At 57.4% G+C, this 15,447-nt stretch overlaps 1 protein-coding gene across 2 annotated transcripts in view; it reads right to left on the bottom strand.

Annotated features, from left to right (window-relative positions):
• Positions 1-10,675: 10,675 nt before the first annotated feature.
• The window catches only part of RXRA (retinoid X receptor alpha), a 98,093-nt gene continuing 93,321 nt past the window's right edge, over positions 10,676-15,447 (bottom strand). For both annotated transcript variants that reach the window (XM_074331328.1, XM_074331329.1), the window contains exon 10: positions 10,676-14,584. In XM_074331328.1, the coding sequence (XP_074187429.1) occupies positions 14,437-14,584 (148 nt within the window). In that variant the 3' untranslated portion in view covers positions 10,676-14,436. The remainder of the gene's footprint in view (positions 14,585-15,447) is intronic.

Raw genomic sequence — 15,447 nt, 5'->3', positions numbered from 1 at the left:
GGGGCTGGCCTTCTCAGGACAGGGATCCACAAGGCTGAGGAGGAGGAAAGGGGGAGCAGGAGGCAGTGGCAAGGAGACAGAGAGCGGACCCTGCTGAGCAGGAAGAAACGCCCACGAAATGTTGGTAAGAGGCAGAGTCATTTAAGGGGGTTGAGAGGAGGCAGCTGGAACCATCAGATGTCTGGAGACGCTACGCAGGGGGACCTTCCCCACCCTTACTTGGCCTGCCCTGCCGGCCCCACCTCATTGCCCACCTGCCTCTCTCCCCTTCTTGCACCTGCTGTGCAGGCGCCTGGCTTGTCCCTAACGTCTCCTTTCTGAGCTGGGAAGGAGCACCCTTGAGGAACCTAGGGACAGGCTGGCGGTGTCACATTAGGCAGGGTCCAAAGTAGTCAAAATTCATAATCTCTTCACACCTATCAAGGTCAAGTGGCAGAGGGCACTCCCATCGGACCTCCCCAGGACCAACCGGGGCTGATGACCCAGACACCCCACTTCCCTGCCCCTGGTCCCGTGTTCTGCTTCCCCTTCTCCCCTCGGCATCAGGCGCACCCTCTCGGCCCACTCCTCCAAACCGGTGTGATGACCGGCCGGGAGGGGGCCGCCAGGGCTCTGTGCAACGAGGCCCATCACAGGGTTTCTTTGCCTTCGCGCCTGGCTCTGAAAGCCCCTCCCTTTTTCTGCTCTGTGTTTCCAGAGCAGGATGTGGGAAAGACAAGCATTGGAGGAAAAGGAGGACCCCTCAGCCAAGGTGAAATCAGAGATGCTGGACGGAGGCCCCTGGCGACTTCCGCCGTCCGCTCGGCCTACTGGGGCAGCTCCTGGACCCAAACTCGGGACAGAGCGGAGGGGCGGCACCTGCCCATCACTCCAGCAGCTGGCGGTGAGCGGGACGCTGGGAGGGGGAGGGCTGGGGCGGTTACCAGGGAGACGGCAGGGCTTAGCCAATCACCAGGGGCCGCCAGGCAAGGCGGGGGAATGCGCTCAGCGGGGCGATGCTGCCCTCTGTTGTCAAAAGGAGGTGCGGACAGGCCCGTGCCCGGCTGCCGGCTGCCGTCCTGCCTGTATTTTTCTGTCCAGAGCCGGGTGGAGGCAGCCGGCGATGCCTTCCCCTCATTTTAGGTGCATTAAAAATACCCAGGTAAAAAAAACAAAAAATACCCAGGTAGGCATGGGCTTCTCTGGAGAAGAAGACTTAATACCTTCAGTTGTGGAGAGTTTCACACCCATCCTGTCTTCCAAGGAGGTTACTTTTTGTTGGAGGCTGTCTCATCGGCTGCCCCACAATCAAGGAAAGCTGTTTGCAGGAAATAGAGTCACGGAATGCCTCTTTCCTTAAATCTGACTTAATTCAATGCTATAATCTACAGTTCCATGTACAAATGTAGGCTTTATTGAACTTGTTCAATCCATTGGTTATTTTGGCTTTATAAACCCTGAAGTTGCAAAACTGAGGAAATCTCAGCTTGAAATAGTTAGAGAGCGCCACCCACTGTCGACCTAGAGAATTGCAACCCAGCCTTTCTAACCCTTCAAACAGAAGAGAGGCAGCCTCTGCCTGTGTGGGGGCTGGAGGGTAGGAAAGGGTGTCCAGGGACTGGCGGAATTTCTAAAGCCCTAAAGTGGGTGGGTGTGACCAATAGAAAGAAACTGTCACAGTCAGAGGGATGACCAAATGGAGTTGGCTAGCTCCAGACCTTTCAGCCGGCTGGCCTGGCACACCCTCACATTTTAACAGACACTTTGCAGCATGCAGAAGCACAGTTACGGTTCTATAGGGCTGGCAAGGGCACAGCCCCACTCTCCTAAGCTGTGGCAGAGCCAATCAGGCAGGGCATCTGTCTGCTGTGCCCAGACAAGGCCTCAGAGTCCTCTCAACACAACAGCCCCTGCCATCCATTGCGATGGGCAGACAGCTGGCACTTGAGAGGAACAGCTTGGAACAGCCCCTCAGTCCACGTTCTACCTGTTTCTAAGTCACTAGTTATTGTTGTGTACATGGGTTTTTGCTCATTACAGAGTCACTTAGTTGTTGCACCCAAAGTTCACTGCATTGGTACTTGCAACTTTCTGGACCCTTTCCTATCCCCCACGGCCCTAGCAACCTCAGGGCCCTCCAGAAACGCTGATATCGTGGCCTACTATGGGGCAGTCTCCACGTTGCTCAGCCCGCGACCCTGCAGCCCAGGTGAGCCCACCTGCCACTCCACCTCCAGCTCTGTGACATTCTGCTCCACAACTGGATAGACCTGCGAGCACTGGGGAGTGAGTCTCCATCCCAGATGTCAGATTTGGCTGGAATCCCATTTGTCATGGATTCCACACACACCACATCGCTGTCCCCGGCTAGACCTTGCCTCTCCCCAGGCACCCAGAGAAAGGACCTTCACAGAAAAGGCCACTGAGGCTACAAAGCCAGGTCCCTGGAAGGTCTCTCATCCTTTGTCAAGCAGAGCTGGCGCTTGTGGAAGCAGGAGGTGGGGGGAGGAAGGGGCGATGGCTTGTGAGCTCAGCTCAGCTCAGCACCTTAAGAAGCTAGGATCAACCCGTTTCACAGATGTGGAAATTGAGGCTCACTTGGCAATCAGATAGGGGAACTGATGTGTGTGACTCAAGCTGTCTTGTATCCACCCAGGGGGCTGGAAGAGTCCTACAACCAGGATCTTGGCTGCCACCACCAGCAGGGTCCTGGGTCCCCTTGTCTCCCAGCTGCCACCTGAGACACTGTGACAGAAGCTCTGCAAACCCATCTTGTCACAGTCCACACGGGAACTCTAATCTCCCCTCCCAGGACTGCCCGCGTCTAACCCCTGACAAATGAGAAAACTTCAGAAAACACTCCATCTTGACTGAGAAACTGTCCTCCTTCAGACCCTCTGTCCCTGGAGCTCTCCAAACCAGGTCTTGTGACCTAGAACTTGCGGCGTGTTTTATGGGAGCGCTGGAGTCCTGCCCACAGAGGGGTAACATATGGGGTGGCTCCTGGCCCCTTCGCAATCCCTGCTTTGGTCACAAACACAAGCTCTAGGCCTGGAAGCCAGGTGGGCACTGACTGTGACAGGGGCCCAGCAGCCCCACCCATCCCCAAAGTGCCCAGGCTGCTGCTGTGCGGCTGCTCTTGGGGGCCTTTCAGACTGAAATACAAAAGCTGAACTATGGAACGTAAACTTGCTGTAATGCTGAGGCTCAGCTCCCGACAGGTGAACGCAGGAGACGCTGAGGCCGAAAAGGAACAACAATGGAGCCATGGATAGGGCGTTCATACCACTGTATTCTCACCGGCACCTGGTCGAGACACAGGCAGCAGGAGCCACAGCATCCGCACCTTCCATGCTTGCTAACGTAGCCACGGCAGTTAGATCCACAATGGTGGCTGCTGGGCAACTGGTTCCAGCTGATGGACAACTGGTTCCAGCTGACGGCCATCTAATAACCCAGCCAGACCCTTTCCACGTGAGGCCGAGAGCCTGAAAACTGCTCTCCTGGCCCTTTCCCAACACTTACCAAAGCGGTTCTGTGATTAGGGTCATACCCATCCCCAAACAGCTTTAACTCCTGGGGAAACTGAGGCTTGGGCACAAGCAACAGTGACCCTATTCGTGATGCTAACCTTAGAGGGAGGGGGGCAGAGGGGCAGAGGGAGGGAGAGAGTGAGGAGAGCCAGTCAGCCTGGGGGGTCACCTCCTCAGGCCCCCCCCCCCGGGACCAGACCCCCACCCCCCACTGTCCCACGTCCCATCCTCTCTCTCTCCCTCCCCCTGAATATGGGTATTAATAAAGGTTGGATGTGGAATCTCTTGGGAAAAGTTAAGTCTTTAGTCACAACAACTGCAATATCTCATGAGGTCTTCAGTAAACAGTTGGTTTCTAGAAGTAAGCACTTAGGCAACAGTTTGTGACATTTTTTATGTAAACATGCTGCTTTAATTTTCTAAATAACCCTTTTTGGGGATAGTTTCAGATTTACCAGACTTGGAAAGCTAGCAGGGTCCCCCTGGGCCCCACCCCGTTTCTAACGGCTAACGGCTCGCATAAGCGTAGCGCTTTCGTTGTGTGTTATGAGTCATGTCCATACTTCATTCGGATTTTCATTGCTTTTTACCTAATGCCCTTTTTCCTGTCCCAGGACCCCGTCCAGGACCCCACATGACAATCATCATGTCTCCTTGGGCTCCTCTGGGCTGGGACAGTTTCTCAGACATTCCGTATTTTTGCCAATTCTGAGGCCTGGCCAGGTGTTTCATAGAATGTCCCTCTGTTGGGATTTGTCTGGTGTGTTTCTCATGGTTTGACGGGGGTGGGTTGGGGGACGCCCTTCTCAGCACGTTATGTCAAGGCCATGTGCTGTCACCGTGACTCGACCCTGCTGGTGTTGACCTTGATCGCTGGCTAAGCAGTGTTGGCAGGTTTCTGTCTTCCCTGTGAAGTTCCTCTTATCTGGCCCTTCCGATACTGTCCTGTTCGTAAGGAAGCCACCGTGCACTGGGCCTGGGCGGAGTGCAGAGTCGGGCTCCACCTCCTGAGGGCGCAGTATCTACATGCAGCTTTGGAATTCCTCAGGGCGGGGTACTGGTCTCTTCGCCACCATTTGTTTATCTGTTCAGTGATTTATTTATATGACTATGGACTCGCGAATATTTATGTTGTCCTTTGAGTTACAATCCAGTACGACTCTATTTATTTTGTTCCAGCTCCAATTGTTCCAGCTTCGGGTTGGTTGCATCCTGTGTCCCTTTGAAGTCCCCCATTGTCACGCTTCTGTTGTTCTTTACTTTCACTTTCTAGGACTGCAAGGAGCTCCAGGCTCACTGTGCACCTTTCCTGCCCCAACTCTGGAATCAGCCGTTTCCCCAAGGAGCCCTGCTCCTCTGACTGGAGATGGCGTTAGAGCCCATGGTCTGCGTGCTGGGGTGCCCGTTGCTCCTGGGGCATCATCGCTTCTAGACCCTCTCAGCTGACAGCCAGGAAACTGTGCACATGCCCTAAGCTGCCGCACACACATACCGACAGACATTTCTATTGGCAGCCACCGTATGAAGTTGAGCGTGGGTTCATACTGATGCCTCCATCTCTGACCCGTCACACGGATCATCCTAGCTTCCATCCACTGATTTGTCACTCCCCTCCAACGGTGACGAGCCTGCCTGCCACCATACTTCATTGTTCAGTTCCAGGGTATCTGGGTGGCAGCACCCCAGCTGTGAACCCCACAGTCCCAGGGAAACAGCTTTACAGGCTAGAGTGCAGTCTCACCCTCATTTTTACAAACCTGTAGCTACTGGGTCAGCACCTCTTTCCTCCACCCCTTCGGTGAGGTTGTCTCAGGCATTTGTGATATAGGCAGATTGTTTGGTCACAGTCCTCACTCCATCCAAGGATTCTCCCAACATCCTAAGGAATCTTTTCAATTTGCCGACAGTAAGGCGCACTTTTGTGCTGTCACGTCCTGTGGGTTTTGACAAGTGCATAGTGACATGTATCCGCCATGAGAGTATCATGCAGACAGGTTTCACTGCCCTTAAAAAGTCCTCTGTGTCCCTCCTGCGGTACCTTCCCGCTCGGGGACCCCAGGCAACCACTAGTCTGCTCCATCTCTACAATTCTGCCGTTTCCAGAACGTCCTATCAATGGAAGTGTGTAGCCTTTTTTCTTTCTTAGGCTGCTTTCACTTAAGCATATGGCTTCACGATTCATCCAGGTCTTTTCTTGGCTTGACGGCTCGTTTCTTTTTATTTCCAAGAGTAGCCCACTGTCCGGATGGACTGCTGTCTGTTATCCATTCAGCCCCCGAAAGGCATCGTGGCTGCGTGCGAGGCACCTTGGTTTCGACAACTATGAATAAAGCTGCTGTAAATACCTGCATGCAGGTTGGGGGTGGACACATGTTTCTACATCAGTTCCATAAACACCTGGGAACACAGTTGCAGGACAATGTCCAGCTTTATTTAAAAAATAAAACCAAACAAAAACAAAACACTGCAGAATGGCGCTCCAAGGTGTCCGGAGACCCAGCCCTCTGTGAGGTAGCCTCGCCCCTTCCCAAGCTCTCAGTGGCCTTGGGGGTCTAAAGAGCCCCCTGCCTGTCCCTTACCCCACCACAGGTGTCTCCTCTGGGCTGCTCCACCTGGCACCTGGGGCCCCACATGTCCCTCTCAGCAGCTTGGGCTCTGACCAGGCGGCCACGCGGGCTCACACCCACCCCTCAGGCTGCTGTGAGGTGGTTGTCCTTCTCCTCACCCCCCAAAGGTTGTGAGCCCCTCAGAGGTAGTCACTGGGTCCCGCTCTTTTCCGACTGCTGCCCGGAAGCTGGGCCCCGCTGCTCTAGCTGACCCCGAGCAGTCATCGCCTCTCCCAGCCTCAGTCTCTCACCTGAGCAATGGGCTGGTCACCTTTGGTGAGGTTACTACTCTCCACTCTGAGCCTTCACAGCTCGTGCTCACTACAGTTCTCACCTGTCCCTTGATGGGAAACTGAGGCCGGAGAGGTAAGTGTTTTGCCCATCAGGGGTTAGCCCCTGGCCCTGGCTTTCCGACCTCCTGCGTGGCCCAGGCCAGGCATTGGCAGCTGCTGGTGTGGACTGGCAGGAGAATGGAGGCCCCAGAGACCTGCTGGCAGTCCCCGCCCCGCGGCCAGGCAGTCAGGGAGGGCACCACCAAATGCAGCCATTCCAGCCTCTCTGGGCTCTGGCCTGGACTCGCCAGGAAGCTCCCAACTGCCCTCGGCAATGGTGGTCCCACAAGCAGAAGCAGATTTTCTCAGCCCCACTGTGTGCCAGGCACCATGCTTCAGGGGCTCCACAGCCAGGTCTGTGGGTTCGGCCAGGGCCACCAGGGGTCAAGACAGGCCTGAACCTCAGAGTCAGGGATAGCTGTGCCCAGGTCACACTGCAGAGAGTGGGGGAGAGGAAGAGTGTGGGGTGGGGATTTAGGTGCTCGTGGATATTTGCCCTGCCGTGCCCTCCTCTCCCACCTTCCTGTTCTAGTAGGGTAGCCAGGCCCTCAGGGCAGGGCCTGGGCCTGAAAAATTTTTCCCAGTGAAAGAATGAACGAATGAATGAATGAATGAAGTCCCCTCTCCACACAATTCCCAAACACCCTCACATGCAGCTCTGACCTGCCCTTGGAGTTTCACCTCCACAATGGTGCCCATCCTTCCTGGTCCCGCTTCCTGACGCCACCCTCTGGGTCCCAGGTCTGGAACCCAGGCTCAGGTGGACCCCCGGCCGAATCTCCACGGTCCTGCCCCCACCCCTTGCCCCGATCCCTCTGATAGGCCTCTTTCCACCCAAATAAAGCAGAAGTGGTGACTTCAGAGCATTTTCTGGGTAATCGCGGCCTTTGCACACCTTCGTCACAACAGCCCTGGGACATGGGACTCCGGTGCTGATTGTGGGGACGGGGAGACTGGGACCTAGAGAGGGTAGGGCCCGCCCACCTCCTGCCCCAGGCTGAGTGCACAGCAGGACCGCACAGCCACTCCGGGCACCTTCATAAAGCACGGGTGCCTGCTGTAGCCCAGGCCTGATTTAATTGGCTGGGGGCAATCTGGACGTCAGGATCCCGTAAACCTCTGGCGATTCTAATGTGCAGGGAGTCGGGACCCCCTGCAGGGACTGTCCACCTGTAAAGGGACAGGAAGGGACTGGAAAGGACCAGAGGGATCAGGGTGGGCTTTGCTTCAGTCTGGCCAGCAGGGGGCAGTGCCGCCTCACACCTGGGGCTCGTGGCCCTGCAGCTTCTGTTCTGAGGGACCCAGTGCGACTCGATAGCCTGGGGTTTCTACGGTGAAGGGGGGAGGGGGGAGACCATCGTAACGGGCTTGGGGGCTGGGCTGGTCCTGCCTCTGGGCCCCATCTCCAGACTCAGGACTCCTCCCAGGGGGTCTGCACGTGGCGGGAAGGCTGACCTGGTGGCTGTGGCCCCTGCCAGCCACCGAGGGGTTCTCTCTGAGCACCTATGTAGATTGTGTAGCAGGAGGGGAAGTGGAAACACTAGATTACATGGCCGGTCCACGCCGACACTCTGGGTCCCAGAGGTCAGCAGCCGGATGCTCCCCAGGTACAGAAGGGATGGGAACGGCCGCTCCCCACCAACTCCATGCTGGGCCATCAGGGGTATGGCTGGGACCCTGCCACGCAGGCAGGGCACTAGGGAAGCGGCCTCTCCCCTGCCCTGGCCGGGATCAGTCCTGACCACCGCTGGGGAGGCCCTAAGCTTGGGGACAGATGGGACCATTTGGGCATTAGGGGGCTGCGGACTGAAATCCGCACGTGGGACCCCTTTCCCTGATCCCTTCCTGCCTGAGGTCCCCACGACCTCCTCACCCACCTCCACTGGGGTCCTATCCCTCTGGGTGCTGCCACCCTTGGGCCCAGCAATGGCACCTGCTCTTCCGTCCTTTGCGTCGTCCTTTGCGTCCTCTGCCGGGTCCCAGGGCCTCTCTCCAGGATGCCCCCCATTTCCCATGCACACCCACCCTTCCTACCATCACTCTGCCAGCCCAACAGCAGGGCCCGCCCTTTCCTGGCACCGGGCTCCCCGCACTCAGAACAGAGGCTGGTATACAGAGGCGCCCAGCAACTTCTCAGCCCAGAGCCCCCGGCCCCACCCTCGCCTCTCAGGTTACGTGTCCCAAGCCCTGCTGGCTGGCTCCGCTGTCACCGCCTGATCTCCTTGGTGATAAACTTATCAAGCCCAGTATCTCTGGTCCAGGGGGAGCGTCCTGGGCAGGTGTCGCCATGGCAACTGGAGGCAGCAGGGAGGCCCAAGGCCAGGTTGCCATGCAAGGCCCAGGGGCAGCCTGGAGTGTTTGCTCGACTGGTGGGAACTCAGCAGCATGGTCCTTGGGGGGTTGCCAGGGGCCCCCTAACCAAGGAAGTAGGGTGTTAGAGCCCTGCCTCGGCTGCACTCAACACCTCTCTGGCTCCTTTGCTCCCCCTCCCCCAGGTAAGCACACCGCCCCAGATGTGCTTCCTGGAGCCTGTGCCCTGGAGAATGTTTGGAGGACCCTGGTCTTCGGTAGGAATTGCCCCCACAGGTCATCTTGGTCACTGCCCTGCTCTGCTGGGGCCACCCCTAACCATCCCTCCGACAGCTCAGGACTCACCCAGGGCCCTTCCAAGTGGCTCATTAGAAGATATGGGTCTGCACTCCCAGAGCCAAGGGTGGGACCTCCAAGAACCCTCCTGTTTCAGCCCTCCTGAGACCTTGCCGCCACTTCTTGCCCTGCAGCTGTCAGAGCCTGCCCTCAGCAAAGAACTCTCACCCCCAGAGGACCCTCTGTGCCCAGGAATCCGCCTGAGGTCTCCCCATTGGGCTCTCGTTCATTCCCTGGGGAACACAGTACGTTCAGCAGAGGGTTTGGGAATGTGGAAGGCAGGACCAGGCCTCTCAACCGGGAGGCAAGCCCCCCAATTCTCCATGCCCACGGCTGATACGTGTTTCCCCAAGGCCAGCAGGGGCTGTACTGCGGGGGGAGGCCGGCGATGGCACAGACGCTCCTGTGGCCCCCGTGGCTCCTGCGCCCACCCCAGTCCAGGAGGTGCAGGCTGGGTTCTGGTGGGCGAGGCACGGTGCTGAACCAGGAAGGGCGCACCCCTTAAGGCCCCGGCAATCAGCTGCGGGTCTCAAATAAAGGCAGGTTTCCTATACTTCCCGAGTCCAGCTGGCACCCGCCATTTAGCCATAGCTGGGCATCCAGAGCGGCTAAGAGGGTCAGCGTGCAGCCACCCCCAAACACACCTGGGATGGGGGCGAATGTGGGTGAGGGTGTCCGACTCTGCCTCGGGAGGCCGCTCGGGCCCGCCTTGTACTTCCCAAGGTCCTCTGCCCCTATTGCTCCCTGAACCATCCAGCCCTGCACCCTGGGGCTGACCAGTGCCCCGGACGCCGTGTGGGTGTTGTAATGCATGTGGGTGTGTCATGCATTTGAGTGTGGACGTGTATGGCTGTTGTATTTGTGTGCGATTGTGTGTGGGGGTGAGGGTATATATGTGTGTGCCCGTGTATGTGAGATTGTATGCACATATGTTGAGTGTATGTGTGTGTGAGAGCATATTTGGGAGGGGGACATCAGGGGAGCCTCACCTTTGATGCTGTTGTAAGGTTCACCCCCTCCCGCCTGGGAGCGGCCCTCACCCTCGGCCTGGATCTCAGCTCCAGGGTACCCGCTGGACACAGGTGCAGGAAGGTTCGGGCCCAGCCCCTGGACAGCGTGGAGACGAAGGCACTTAGCACAGGACAGAGCAGATGGATGTCATGCCCTCGGTTATTAGCGGGGCAGTTCGATGACGTCCTTCACTTGGGGCTGTGTGAGCCTCCTGCCAGCTCCAGCCATTGTGGACGCAGGGCAGGGCTAGTGGCCACGTGAGGGCTCTACCAGTGCCCACAGATGCTGACGGGTCCTCTCAGGAGGCCACTGGACCAGCCCCAGGCCCCAGAGAGGGGCTCTTGGAAGAGCTGTGTGGCAGAGCAGCGGCTGAGGGCAGCCCTGTCTGGAGTCCCCTGCACTAGACTGGCCACCACAGCCAATCGGGTGGCAGCTGAGGCACCTTGTGTGGACCCGGCCCAGGTCAGGTTGAGGGCAGCAGGCTGTCTCTGGGGCCCCAGAAGCTCCCAGAAGCCCCCTTGTGTGGCTGAGCTCCAGACCCAAACAGGAAACACCACCAGAACAGACAAGAACTGAAGGATGATGTATTTTTAAACGCTCATATTTTGTTTCTCCGCTCACGTTTTCCTTTTCTTTCCCACAATTTGAATACCATTGTCCGTCAACCCCGGCACCTGTGGCCCATGGTGTAGAGAACAATCGCGGAGGGAAGTGATTTCACAGTCGCAGGGGCCGGCTGGCAGCGGGTGAACAGAGCGAGGCTGTCGAAATTACTCGAAAGGGGAAGAAAACCCTTGAAAGTTTCAGGCCCACGGGGAACATTTCTGTGCAGCAGTGTCACAAAGCCTGTGTGCCGTGTCACCAGGGCCCTGCTCTCTGCTCTGTCCCACGTCCCCACGTGTCACTGAGAACACTTTCACCTCAACCTCTAGAAGCAGAAACAGAACCAGCCCCAACTCTCGCTGTATCATCCAAGTATACATGAGGGATAAAATTACATTTGTACAAAAATAGATTTTTTTTTTTTTTTACCTTTCCCGATGCTTTAGACATTTTCTCTTATCTTTACTCTCTGCATTTGTCACCCTCTGAAGCGTTAGCTGTGCGTCCCGGCTAAGGCATGGCTAAGGACTGGGAACTGCGAAAGCTGTTTGCTCCAAAGCATCTTAAAATAGATGCATCTCCTCGTCTTGAGATATTCATTTGAACCCGGATTTCACCAAAGGAAGGGTCCTTATGTACTTGCTTACATGAAGCAAATTGATAGGAAAACAGAAAAAAATAGTCTTGATTAAAAATAAACACAAAACTGGGAACTGCTGCACGTGTGCTGTCCACAGCGTGTAGCTCTGTGCAGTTTCCGTTCAGCATGTACATTTCACACCCACACACGTGCGTGGCCGGGACCACGCCGTGTGCCCGAATTCCATGATGGGGACAACATCAGCTGACTACCCACAGGCTGCATGTTCCGGCCAGGCGCTCCGAGGGCCCCACAGAGAAGGGAGCCCCAGCCTAGCCTCCAGACCGCCAGCCCGAATCCACTGGGAACGCTGAGACTTGGAAAACCCACAGTGAGGGGTCATCGTCCCTGGAGACCGCATGCTTCCAGGTGACGAGTGGCTGCCACGGGGCCATCTCGCTGAACGTCGCAGGCCGGCCAGCTTCCACGGGTGGGGATGCAAGCCAGAGCCTGGCTTTGCCAACACTTTCCAAACATAGCATGTGGTCATCTTCGCTCCTCAGCCACGGGAGCCCCGTGTGGATGTCAGAGTGGGAAGGTGACACTGCTGAGGAAACTGCCGGAGGCACCAGCAGACCCGGGGCCCAGGAGGTGTCCGGCGGGCCGAGGCGGGGAAAAACCCGGGTGGCTAACAAGCTGATGTTAGTGCTATCTTTAGAAAATTAAAGATTGTCCCACCAAAATAATAATAATAATTACAACACAATCACCTTAACTGAACCAGACTGGTAATAGTACTAAAGATCTGGTTAAATAAAAACTCTATCTTTCTACTGAGTAATGTGCCATTTCCCCACATATCACTTTTCCAAACAAACAGCACTGCAAGCATGATGACGACAGCAGACTGATGGAAGGGGAAAGGGCGGCTCCCAGAGCTAAGACGCTGCGGTGCAGGTGGGGCTGCGGCAGGCTGAGCAGGCCAGAGGGGCCGGGGCTCCTGGCTTCGGGAGGTGGTGGCCTGGAGGCCTCAGTGTTGAAAGCCTGCCAGCCAGGGCCGTGACGGTGACATTCCCAAGAAGCCAACCCCCCAACAACAGGCCCCCAGCTGGGTTTTCTCCACTGGAGCCACCCACATTCCCAAGGGGCCCAGGAGGGGGCTGGGCTAGACGATGGGGGGGGTGTGGCTGGAGAAGGCACCAGGGGTTTGGGGTATGGGCAGTTTAACATTCCCACTACTGGGAGGACCCCGAAAGGTGTATCTTGAGAGTGCCTACATCACTGCCTGTCACAACCATGACCCCAAAGGCTGCAGAAACTTTCGGGGAGCGTCTGGGCGGAGGGACAGCTGGGCAGGCCCTGGCACGCCGCAGACAGCGCACAAGTGTCCCTGTGGCAGGGGCGGACGGCCAAAGGGGGTATGTGTGCAGGCTTCTAGCCTCCACTCAGGGGCCGCACGCCCAGCTCAGGCTGGGGACTCTGGGAGGCAGAGAACAGACGCAGTCTTCCCTCTGAGGCCTATAGGCCTGCCTCTCCCTGCCCACCCCAGGGGCGTCTGAGGAAACCCCTGCCCAGGGTACCCCTGCACCATCTGGGGAAACAGACTTTGGGGAAGGCAGTGCCCCCCTCCACACACACACACCCTGTCCAGCATGCCCTCGGGCTGAGCAGACAGGACCCCTCCCCACATCCCGCATCACCCCGTCATCCCTATTCAGGCCCCCATTACTGATAAATGCTGGTGGGTTCCTGGGGTGTGAGGCGTGAAAATGGAAAGTATTCAGACCAAAGGGAGGGCTTACAATGCAAAGAGGCCAGTCCATCCTGAGACACCCCATACCCGCTGGGTTGGGTCAAAATGCTACAAAAGCGGGTGCTAGGCTGAATGGGGCGCCCCCAACCAGAGCAGGTGTTAGGCGGAGCTCCATCACCCAGACCACAGCCTGGCTGGCTATTCCCAAGGGGTGCCAGCTCCAGGCCCCAAGAGGCTGCCACTCAATGGCTTCTCATCCCAAGTCTTCTGCAGAGAACAGACAGCCAGTGACGGGGGTCTTTCTATGGCGATCCAGGCTGTAGCCCCACCTGCCCCTCCCCACCGGCCTTACGTGCCCACAAGTCCCTCCGGCTCTCGACGCCTCCTGCCTCCCTCCAAATGTGCCCGGCAGAATGAGACCCTCTGGGAAAGCAGCCCTCCTCCCCTCCCATCCCTACAGATCTCCCCGGGGGCCACCTCTACCCAGGAGAGGTCAGCAGAGCCCACCTGGCACGGCCAGCACTTCCGGGAAGGCCGAGACCAGGAGGTGAGCCCGCTGGGAAGCAGGGGCTAGCCCCAGCCCTCCTCCCAGACAAAGAGGGTCTGGGGCTGAGGAAAGGCCAGGGCACTGCAGTCTAGTCACCCGGGGTTGGACGAGACCCCATGGGGGCGAAGCTGAAAGGAAGATGATGCAAAGAGAAAACCGAGCTGGGTGGGTAGGTGGGTAACTCCAGCCCCTGCAGCCTTGAGGCGGCCCCAAATCCTTGCACAGAGGTCAGCTCCTGTTCTGACTGGCTCGGGGGCAAAATCGCAAGTCGTCTTTGGAAAAAGGGGCTGTTCACCCTTCTCTGTGAGGGAAGGGAAGCCAGCCACCCCCGGGCCGCTCTCGTCTTCCTAGGGAGTAGGTGGGTTCTTTCACAACAAAACACCCGCCCCCCCACCGGTACCCTCCTCCTGACCATGGGTGGAGCCGGGCTGGCCGGGCACTGGCACTGACAAGAGGCAAAGGGGGTCACTCCAAACAGGAGCTCCGCATGGGAGATTGGAAAACCAGCGACAACAGTGACCCACACAAAGCCGCCCTTCCTGCCTGCCTTAGCTCCAGGAACGGGGCCTGAGACCCCGTGAGCCGCCCTGAGCTCCCCTAGGAGAGCCTGATGGGCCTGGCTGGGGTCACACCAGTCCTTGCCGCTCCGGCTGCTGCCCTGGGAAAGCCACTGCCCGGCAGGGTCCAAAAACAAGTAGCATGAAAATAACGAGGGTGGCAACATATCTCTTAGGCTTAGCAGTGACAGGCTGAGCCCCGAAGTCCAAACAGGCCAGGCAGAGAAGGGGCAGGGCGGGGCTGGCTGAGGAGCGCAGCTGGCGGCCAGGCGGGGCGGCCAGGCTGCGCCTAAGTCATTTGGTGCGGCGCTTCCAGCATCTCCATGAGGAAGGTGTCGATGGGCGTGTCCCCAATGAGCTTGAAGAAGAAGAGGTGCTCCAGGCACTTGAGGCCGATGGATCGCAGAGCTGGGAGACGCAGCAGCAGCTTCGCGAACCTGCGGGGAGCTGGCATGAGTGGGCCGCCCCACCCTTCTCCCCGGCGCCTGGCTACCTCCTGGGAATGCGACCGATTCCCACGTCCGATCTCCCCAAACCTGCATGACACCTGCCCAGCTGAGCCTTGGAGGGAAAAAGAGGGCCCCTCAGGCAGCAGAAACAGAGCAGGGCAGTGCCCAAAGGCAGGTGAGCACCGGGTGGGCACGAAGACCCCAAAAGAAGATCCACAGGGTGAAAACCTGGGATGAAGGGCCAGTGGGCAGACAGCCGCCAGGCTGGGGCAGGCTGAATAGGGCTTTGTGGGAAAGTTATTAATTGTAAGCGGGCATTTTCCCGCCAAATCGCGTCGTAACACGGGGCTTTTTTGACATTTTCTCGCCAAAATTAGACTTTCCATAAAATATTCATATCTTTCGATCTATTTGATATTTTTCTATGAAACTTTCAGTGTTTTAGTTTAAAAAGAGGTCTCTATTTATTTACTTTGCAAAATTTTTGCCGGTTCCAACTAGAGGCGATATGATGAGTTTACTCGTTTCCCACAAACAATGTGTTAAAATAGATGGGCTTTCTCCAAGGGCAAAAGGGAACCACAGCAGGATTTTATGCAGGAGAGACAGCTGCAGAGGAGCAAGCCCCTTCTCAAAGCATCGGCACCCCCACGCCCTGTGCCAGCTGCACCCCTTCCCCAGAAATAGATCTACTGGAGCTGGGCCTGAGCACAGGACGCCCCTTCAGGCCCTGCCCACCCTTTGGGGAGTTTCTTCGGAGGAGGAGGAGAGGGGAAAATGATTGGGGGGCTCTTGGAGGAGAAACGTGCCATGTGGGGACTCGGCCAGATGTCCCTCCAGAAATGTCCGCA

This window comes from Rhinolophus sinicus, linkage group LG04 (genome assembly GCF_036562045.2).
Source record: "Rhinolophus sinicus isolate RSC01 linkage group LG04, ASM3656204v1, whole genome shotgun sequence".
In the NCBI taxonomy this organism is placed as follows: Eukaryota; Metazoa; Chordata; class Mammalia; order Chiroptera; family Rhinolophidae; genus Rhinolophus; species Rhinolophus sinicus.
Note: the sequence above shows the minus strand (reverse complement) of the source record. Positions and strands in the feature narration are given on the sequence as shown.